Below are 10,573 nucleotides of genomic sequence, written 5' to 3' on the forward strand. Positions count from 1 at the left end.
CTTACTTATTTACCACAGGATGAACTTCCGAAGATTGCTTCTGTGTCTGTTAGGTTGTTTATTTTACCTAGCTTGAAATTTCCTTTCACGCTTTCAATGCGACGTAAAATAAACAACCATACAGGCAAAGAGGAAGCCTTCATTAATGCCTTAGCTCCTTTGCCTTTATTCCATTGTTTCGAAGTGATTAGCGTACTGTAATCACGATTTCAAGAAGAAATCTTTGGTTTTTGAATTCATACTGATAAAAGCTTAAAAGTTATTACTTCACGTTTTTAATTTAATTGCTAAAATTGAACTTTCAATAAAAAAAACTTTGTTTTTTGCCGTTGTACTATTTGCTGTCGCCGCAGATTATAGAGGTTTTCTTTTCTTCAGACTTAACTGATTCTTTTATTTTATAACCAAGTTGTTTTCTTCTTTTATATATTTTGAAACTAACTGCTTTTTTTTTCTTGCATTTCAAAGCTGTTTGTTACAAAAGCAATCCAAGATTTTTTTCGTTACATACTGAAATCATTTGAAATAAAGTTAACTTGTGTACTTAAGTAAATATCTTAATTTTTTCATTGTTAAAATGCTGTATTCATTCATTAAAACCTATGTTCTTGATTAGAGAAAAGCTCCCTATGAATGGATGTCAAAAGGTTTCATCTGTTTTGCATAAATATGTCAATGAGTTATATAAGAATAACTACATTACTTCTATTCTTTCACTAGTACTTGTTATTCTTGCAACAATTATTATAACTGTTTGAAAATTTAGTTCAAAATAATTTCGATTACTTTTAATTCTACCATAAATACACATATGTTTTTAAGGGTGTTTTTAATAGTTTCTTAAAATTCTTATGCAAAGTGGTTTCTGGAAGTAAAGTTTTTTTTTTTAAATTTTCTATAATCTTTCCATTTAAAAAAATTTAATATACTGTGTTGTAGTTTTTTTTTCCAAAAAAATTGTCTTGATGTTTTTTTTTTACCATTTTGTTAAAAAAAGTAGCATCTTTTTAAAATATATCTCTAGTTCAACAAATTTTCACAACTTAAAACGTTTAAAATACTGCATTTTATACAAACATACAATAGATTTCAATTAGAGCAAAGAAGGGAAACCATTATCATTGGTAACGTAAATCAGGGAAATTTGGTGAACTTAATCAGGGAAATCAGGGAAAAGTCAGGGTACTTTTTTCACAGTTCCTGTCGCCACCCTGAAAAATAAGAACAAATAACACCGTTACTCAAGCATTATTATGGTACAAGCAGGTCCATTGTTGAGGGGGCGGGGCAGAATTGCACCTTGGCCCTGATTTATCATATGACAAAATGCAGAAACCAGCTAGTTAGATAGAATAAGGAAAGTAGAGGACATTAAAAGCCTATTAAAAAATAAGCCATGTTGTATATTCAAATATTTGGAAAATATTCTTCAATTTACTGATACCATTCCTTATCTCATATTTTATGGAATTAGGCTTTATTGCTTTATATCCAATGACCAAATGAAGAAACTGCTGGAATATTTACGGAATAGGAGACTTTCGTTCCTTTCTTACAAAACTTGAGCTTGATAACCAATTCAAGGTTGCTGGATTTCAGCCTGGCCAAAAAAAGCTGTGTGAATTTTTTCGGTTTAAACCACTTAACAAAATCCAGCTTTTATTAGAAAAGTAAAAAACTGCAAAGTAGTTAATCAAAGAATTAACTGATTAACCCGGGAGAGCTCGCGGTACTTTTCGTCACACGAACGCTCGCGGGGGGGGGGGGGGGGGCTCCGTAGGCCCGGAGTGGTTATTTCAGTAAATTAAGTTTGCAAAATAGAAAAAAAAATGTGTTTTCAACTCTGAATTATAAATAAATAAACAGCCTCTAAAATACGTTTTAAAAAGTAAGGTTTAAGAAAGTTTTATGATACAGGAATCTAAATCTTCTTCTGAGCATTACTGGTGATCGCTTTACTGTTCTGTGTCAACTTCTTCATCATCTTCATTAAGGGAGTTCTCATCAATTGAAACTTCAACCAACAAGGTCTGCAACCTCTTCATTTCATCTTTGTAGCTTAAATAGCGATGCATTTCACAACCTCTTCCTTTACATTCACAATCTGTAATGAAAAGCGTGAGCGCTCGCTCTGGGCCTCTGAGGCCCGAACCAGAATTTTCTGGGGAAAAGTGGAAATGTACATTCCTGAAAAGCATGTGGTCAGTATGTAGGTCACCTCGAACGCAGCTATTGTGGACCTCATTCATTTCCTTTGAAAGGGTGATTTTTGGCAGCGCAGTTTTGTAATGACCTGGCCTGAGAGGCCCGATGCAAGTTCTCGCGGGTTAAGGTTACATGGTTAGCTCTAAATAACCAGGAATAAAATCTTGTAAATGAATTTTCTCATTAGTATTGCTTTCTAGGATAAATAATAAATGAAGAAGAGTACCTACAAATTAGTCACATGTCTGATATTACATAGGTAATTTATAAACCAAAAGTAAATACGTATTTTCTTAAAAAATGAAAAAAGAAAGTTATAAATTATATAATAATTTAAATGGAAAAATAATTGGTACTGCTTCATATAAACTTGCTAAGTATTTAGTTTCTATCTTCTCTTCTCATTTGATTAACAACTCTTTTACTGTCAGAAATTCAGTTCATTTTGTTCAGAAGTTAGGTTATTTTAAGCCTCATGGTTTAACGATGGCTTCTTTTGACGTGAAATCACTTTTTACGGTTATTGTGGCATTGAATTGTCTTAAATTGAGACTCCAAGAGCATCATTTTTCTAGTTTTGAGATTGATGAACTTGTTTCACTTACTCGTATTTGTCTTGAGTAGAATACCTTTGTGTTCAATGGTACTTACTTTCGCATGTCTGAAGGTTTAGCAATGGGTAGTCCTTTGAGTCCTGTTTTAAGTGAAAATTATTGTGCATTATTTTGAGACTAAACTTTTTGAAACCATAACGTTTCCGTTCTATGTTCGTTACGTTGACGATTGCTTTGTTTTGCTTGGTCAAAACCATGTGGATAATGAACTTTTACTTTCTACTCTAAATTCTATTGATCCTTGCATCCGATTCACAATTGAAATGGAAACTGATAGTTCTCTTTCATTTTGGATGTCCTTATTACTAAAAGTAATGATGAATTTATCACTTCGGTGTTTCGTAAACCTTTTGCTGTTACACTACCTCCTCACAAATGTTCTTCTCATTCTCCAAACCAAAAGTTGGCCTCGTTCAAGGCTTTTGTGTTTCGTGCTTTGAACATCTGTTCTTCCTCCAATTCTTTAAATGCTGAGTGTTCTTATCTTAAAGCAGTGGCTTTTGATTGTGGTTATTCTCCTAGCATCATTGATTCAATTTATAATAAGTTAATTAAGCCCTCTCATTCTGAAAAGGTTTCTGCTTCCAATGCTTCCTATACTATTTTGCCTTAATATCCAAAGGTTAGTCATCAAGTTGCAAAGATTTTGAAGAAATTTGGTTTTGATATAGCTTTTTCTCCAGTAAATAAAATAAAATTTACAAACTTAAAAGACCCTATTAATTGCTTTTATAGCATCTCCTGCAAGTGTGGACTTGGTTACGTTGGACAGACTAAACGTGCTCTCAAGCACCGTCTGAAAGAGCATGAAAACTTAAACATGAAGAACTTGCTCGTTCTTCCATCGCTCAGCACTGTTGGTCACTGTTTTGATTTTTCATCTACAAAGATTATTTGTAAATGTTCTTCGGTTTAGACCTCGATTTCTGGGAAGCTTACTATATTTAGAAAAATTCTCATTCTCTTGTCAATGGTTTTTCCAGCACTCCATTTTTTCATGGTATTTGGAAGCAATTTCTATAATTGCCTTTCCTGTTTCTTTTGTGTCTCACACTCTTTTTTGTCTACTGGCTTCTGATTGGTTGTCTCTCATTGCTTTGAGCCCAGAGTGTACATGCTGCTTGCTGATTGGTTGTTTGATGTGTTGTGTCCTGAATTCTTATTGGTTGGTCCTCTTTGGTATAAATACCGGTGTCCTCTTGGTAGCTGTCAGTTCTCTCGCAACTTTTGGTTGTGTTGGTGAGCTGTTTGCACTGATGAAGAGGCTCCATTGTAGCCTTGAAATAGTTATATGCTGTATTTTTGTCAAAATTTGTGCTTTATTTACGTTTTTTCACTTTAATCATATATAATAATTTACCTAACGTATCAATGAGGACACTCATACACATACAAAGAATAGGTTTCAAGAAAATCATTGTTTTCATTTTAGGCATTATTTCTCCTGGTTTCATACTTTTAAGAAAACTTATAACTTCATAATACTTATTTGTCAATTATATGTCCATTCTTGGAAACATGGTTACCCGCAGTGGAGGACATGGTTACCCGCTAGGAGGGGGCGGTCCGCCCCGGGCGGCACTTTTCTAGGGGTGGCAAATGAACCTTTTTGATGTGCAAAAAAAAAAAGTATTTTCCATTGTGGTTTTAATTGGTTACTGCAGGCAAAAAGAAAATCTTCTAAATGTAAGACTTTTGTATCACTACCGGATTAAAATAACTTTGGAACACAACAAGAGTCTTTATTGATAGCATATCAGTATAATCCTTGTTTTTTCTCTCAGGGGGCAGCAGTGGACAATCATGGGACCAATTATTTTAGACTGTAGAAGTTAACTCCAGGAGGTAGAACACAATGAAATTTTTCAATTTCCGTTATAAGAAAAAGTAAACACTGAATTTTAAGAGTTTCTTAAAAACCTCTTCGTGAAACAAAAACCCTTTTTTTTAAAAATTTCATTAAAATGGTTACAAGAGTAAGAAGGGAGGGGGAGGTGTAAAATGGTACACGAAACAATTTATTGCTTACCACAGGGGTGGCTTAATATATTTCGGAGTTTGCTTTGATTTCTCATTCATTACAAGATTTCTGTTTTCTCACTTTTGAGAGTAGAAAATCTATCCGACAACTTTGTATCACATATTAGTCTATTCCTTGTGGAAGGTAAGTGAATGTCGTTTTTCAACGTTTGGTTTGGTCATTTGTCCCTTGGCCAAACATAGTCTAAAATTGCGTTTTAGCGAAGTGTGTCAGTTTCAAATAACTCCGGTTGATAACTTCTCCCATTTCCACTGTGTAGTCTAACAGCGTAAAATATAGTTTCAAAATTTTTTTAGGCAGGAAAGCTCCTGAATCTTTCATCCTTTTTCCTGATATCACTAAAAATAGCTTTGAAATAGGTTTTTAGAACTCAATGCTGAAAAATTTCTGGGCAGAGCCCCGAACCCTGTCTTTCCCTCTAACGTAGCAAACACAGTCAAAAAGTACATAGTTAGACCTTCAATTCTGAAAACTTTCCTGTAGAAAACTCCCACCCACCCTTCTAAAGCCTCAACATATAACCTAAATTACGTTTTTGAAACTTCAATACTTCAATACCAATTTGAAAACAGTACTTGAACCTTCGCTATCCTTGATCTCCTAACGTGGTCAAAGATAACCTAAAATACGTTTTTAGGACTTCAATTTCGGAATTTTTCGGAGAGAGATTTTTTAAACTCCCACCCACCCCCTTTTCTTACCTAATGTCTCCAAAGATTAAAACTGTGTTTTGAAAAATTCAGTTTTGAAAAAATTTCGAGGAAGAAAAGCCGAACTTCTCACTCCTTTTCCTAACGTCACCAAAGATAGCTCAAATTTGTTTTCTTAGAAACTTGAAACTTGGGTGGGAGAGCTCGCCAACCCTTTCTTCCAAAAAGAGCCGAAAATGAATTTCAGCTTTAAGAACTATTTTGAGAAGGAAACCTAACTCTGCCCAATTTTGCTCATTACATTATCAAAAAAAAAAAATGAAGTCGGGCGTCAAACAGGAAAATTTTCCATGAGAGAGCTACCTTCACAACATTTTTGGTGTCGTTAGGTGTTATGGAGTCCTTTAACGTCACCAAAGAGAGCCTAAGATTTCATTTTTGAGACTTCGGTGCCGAAAAATTTCCAAAGTAAGAACCCGAACCTTCCCCATTTCACCAAATCACCAAAGATTCCCTTAAAATTGATTTCAATTTTTAAAATATTTCAGTAAGAAACAACAGCGCTAATCTCTCCCCTAACGCCTACTATTGAGTTAGAATACACATGCAAGTGCGTTGCCAAAGATAGCCTAAAAATTGTATATTTCAAAGCTTAAAAATTTCAAATTGAGTATTCGACTATTCGTGATTTTCCTAGGCTGTCCTAAATAGCTAAGCTGCATTTTAAAACTTTGATTTCAGAAAGTTATCTTCCGGTGCACACCGATCCCCTAACGTCAACAAAGAATCACTGAAAGAGGTTTCAGTTCTGAAAAAAAAATGGGAGCAAACCCAACCCGCCCTTTAACCTAACTTTAATAAAAATTGCCTAATATTGCGACTTTTTACGTAAATTTAGCATTTTTCTTCAAGTGGTTTCCCTTATCTTCTCTCCTTTTTTTTTCTTTTGCAAGTTTATAGAAATTAATTACGTCTTTTTTTCTTCAATAAAATTTCTAGTTTTAATTTAAACACCTTTGACAAGTTAATGTATTAGCTGTTCTAATGAAAGGGCGGCAAATTGAGGAACCGCCCTGGGCGGCAAACACCGTAGCTGCGCCACTGGTTACCCGGTTTACTTTTGTGCTTCAAAGACTAAAATTCAGAGACTAGCGGGTCCAGCTTAGTGCAGACAAAATCATTACAGAACTACGTAACAACAGCCCTAATGACATTTTTCTTTTTGAGGCCAATTTGCAACCACCCAGTTCTCAAACACTAGGAGTTCTGAAAAAAACTAGAAATTGTTTATTAAATTACTCAGCTTTGGTTCTATTACAGTATTATTTTGGTTCTATTATTTACAGTTATGCTATTCTGAAGTACTGCCTGTAAATAAACAAAGTACTTTTAAACGAATTTTTCAAAAATTTATTATTTATTAATTGTGAGTGATGGATTTTAAATATATATATATATCTCAAAATATTTGTATTTTAAACGTCAAAGAGTAAGATTTCGGAAGGTTTCATGAAAATAGTTTTATTTGGTTAATTTGACATAGAATGACCCAAAACTCACTGATGAAATGGAGAGCAGATTTTTCCCCCTTGAAACTTTGCACATGTAATTTAAGCACCAGTACCCAAGTTTCCCATAGTAGGCCAAAAAACAAAATTGGTGTAAATTTTTCAGCTCAGCTCTACTTTTCGTGGCAAAGCATAAACTATTGGTAAGTGGCTATTCTTGCATCAGGACACTAATGGAAAGAATGTTGTTACAGTTTTTATGTTCATCATACATAGTCATTATTGTGGTGTGGGATGGAAACAAGTTCAAATTTTTCCAATGTTTGACATCTTCCAAAACAATAATTTGTATTAAGACTTAAATGAAATTACCAGTTTTTAAGCAGATGTAGTTTAAACCTAATGAGCCCGATTTTTTACTTAAGTTTTATAAATAACCAGATCCTTTTTTGACTGGTCTAAGTTTTTGGTTCAGGATATACTAACTTGTGACAATTGTCCATATGGCCAATTTATCTGCATATTAACAAACTTCATATCTTTTAGATGTGAAGCCTATCATTGAGTTTGAAGATTCTTCAGAAGGAGAAGGCGCAATGATGTATAATGAACAGTTACAACCAGGACCAAGTAACTACAGAGAAAGTTCCTTAGCTCAGCAAGAAGGCTCCCAATCTCATGGTAGCATCATGTTTGCATCTCTACCGTTTTGAAAGCTGTGAGCAGGTTGCCTTAGCTTCTGCTAACAGATTTGTTCAAGTCAAATCTGATAAAATTATGTTGTTTAATTTTTTTTTTCAATGTGATTTTCCCCGTTTATTTGTGTGCTCTAACTCAGCCATTACTGTGTTACATTATTTTCTGTGTGTGGGATGGATAGTTTTTCTTTTACTTCCTCCAATTTGGTTAATATCGTACATTATTTTCTTTGAATGTTTGAAAACTGTAAGGCTTAATGTGTTGTTGAATTTTTTTTTTTTTTGAAATAGAAAGCTTTTAAGGGGAAAAAAAATCACTTATTATTATGCATAGTTACATCTAACTATCCATTCCAAATGTTAATATCTTATTTTTCCAGCCTGCAAAAAAAAAAAAAAAAAAAAAAAGAAGAAGAAGAAGAAAGACTCCCTCAAAAAGGTGTGATTTTCAGTTTCAAACTAATAATTTTTTGTCGAAAAGTGTTAGAAATGAAGTTTATACAGCTATCTACATTGAATGCCAAAAGATTTATTACTGCTTGAAGAAGTGCCACTTATGAATGTTGGATGTTAGAACCAGAATAGTTAGTACCCAGAACCCAAGAAGCGTGCACTTGTAAGTATGCATTTCATTAATACGGTAAGTATGATTTAGTTGTTATTCAATAGTCATTGGAAGCTTCTGTAACTGACTTTTTTTTTCTAATAGTTGCTTTTCTTACAGCTGTCTAATTGAAATTTGTTCTTTCAGCAATTAATGATTTTTATAGGCTTTTAAACAGGTTCCGTAGGTTTCTTCCAGTTATGGCCTTGTGAAACATTAAAAGACTCCATACTAGAATTTTTTGTGAAAAAATTAACTTCGATCAATTCTGTAATAAGTGAAGTTTTTCAAGATCTTGAAATTTTGTATTTGCCAATAAATAATTTCTGCTCAACATGTCTTATTTCACTTCCTTAGATTTTTACAAGTGTCTTTTCTTAAATCGAACGAACTGTTACACAGAGCTTGATCCAGTTAATAACATTTAACTGCATATCACAAATCGGTAGACCTCAAGATTCAGAAAATTTTCAAGTGACCAATGGCCAATGGACTCAAAAAACTTGGTGGCCACCAGTTTTACCGGGTTTCGAAAACAGCGCTCTAGTAAGAGAATGGGGGAGGGGGGATTTCAATTTGTATTTTTTGAAACAAATATTATGAAAGTGATGCTAAAGGAATGCTAACAAGAAATATAAATTATATTAATCATGGAAATATAAGAGGCATTGGGTGAACATTGGGAACTCCTGAAGCAAATTGTTCATTCCACCTATTTTAAAGTTTCATAAGAAAAAAAAATCATTAAACCAAAAATAAAGTAGTGTACACTGTACTATGGTTCCACAGTGAAAAAAAAAGGAATTTCCCATAAAAACAACAACAAATTCCTTCGAAATATTTTTGTAAATCATTGCAAACGCCATGGTAGTAAAAAGCAACATGCACTTTTCAGGTAACTAGTTTAATGAAAAGAATTAATTGTAAGAAAATAAGCATGAAGGGAATAGAAAAAATATTAGATAAACATATGATTTGAATTTTTTCAATAATTACGATTATTGTTTTTTTTTTTTTTTTTTGGCATAAAAATATTTAACTACAAACCTCCTACAGTAATATACAATTTGGCATTTACCAAGAATATATCCCCCCCCCCCCCCAAAAAAACATTCTTTTTGCATTATTTGAACTAAGAGTATGACCAAATATGGCGACTACATTCCATACGCAGCGTCGCCATGTTAGGATGACTATGAAGGGCAAACGATCGAAGGACTGGCTATTTGGCTTATATTTTACTCTGATGCGATTGAAAATTAAAAAATTACATCTATTATTCGAATAAATAGAAACTAGCCGCTGTTGTTTAAACGGTATTCCTAATCGATCGCGAGTATTAACGTACAACATCACAGCAGAAATAAAAGATATAGTTTATAGAAATATATTTTTTTTTCTTTCTATTTTTAATGATGTATAGGATTTTTAATGAAATACAGAATTTATTGGACAACATGGAACATGGCAAAGGAATGATAAAGCGGGGGGAGGGGCGCTTTGTGCGTTTAAAAACAAGTTGCCTTTTCAAGTTTTTAATTAATTTGTTTTCCTATTTTGACGATTTTCAAAATAAAGGCTGTTTGAGTTAATTGGGAATCAAATAGGATCGGAACGACCTTCGAGGGTTTATGTAAAAAAACATACATTATGGTGTGTTCTTTTTATTTTTTTTTTCATACTTTTAGAACAAGATTTAAAGCAAAACATAAAACTGTTGGTGAGGTTCCAACTGGCCGAAACTGTCAAACACATCAAGATAAGCTTGTCACAGGGAGAACACCTCCCTCCTAATAAAGAGATCTGAAAGTCTGAGCCACTCCATCGCCATCTGTCAGGGGTGATTGTGTTCCGGTATTTTACCGGATTTCCGGTATTTACATCTTGATTTCCGGTATCTTCATCTTCGAAAATACCGGAACCATCCTATATTTTCAGAAAAACCCACTTTTGTAAAATTTAGGTCTATGTTTAATGAAACGCCGAAAGTCCAAATTGAAGACGTTTCGTTTGGTATAAAGCGTAAGCTACCGTCATGTTTTGCAATCTCTGTGGTAATTATTGAAGAACAGCTGGGGTGAGAGATGAAATGAAGGCTAGATAAGAAGAGAAAGGAGTGTTACTTGATATTTTTGCCCTTAATATTTTCTTTTCAAGATGTCTAATATCGTTTCTCTGTTGCATATCTTAATATGCAGATGATGTAACTAGGGTTGCCCATTCCCCCCGACTGCGATGGCACCCCTCAACAAT

General features: G+C 33.7%; 1 protein-coding gene across 1 annotated transcript in view; it reads left to right on the forward strand.

Annotated features, from left to right (window-relative positions):
- LOC129218034 (protein bric-a-brac 2-like) overlaps positions 1-8,654 on the forward strand; it is a 30,917-nt gene extending 22,263 nt beyond the window's left edge. The window contains exon 4 of the mRNA XM_054852215.1: positions 7,565-8,654. Coding sequence (XP_054708190.1) covers positions 7,565-7,731 — 167 coding nt within the window. The 3' untranslated portion in view covers positions 7,732-8,654. The remainder of the gene's footprint in view (positions 1-7,564) is intronic.
- The last annotated feature ends 1,919 nt before the right edge of the window (positions 8,655-10,573 follow it).

The sequence above is a fragment of the Uloborus diversus genome, chromosome 3 (assembly GCF_026930045.1).
Source record: "Uloborus diversus isolate 005 chromosome 3, Udiv.v.3.1, whole genome shotgun sequence".
Lineage (NCBI taxonomy): Eukaryota > Metazoa > Arthropoda > Arachnida > Araneae > Uloboridae > Uloborus > Uloborus diversus.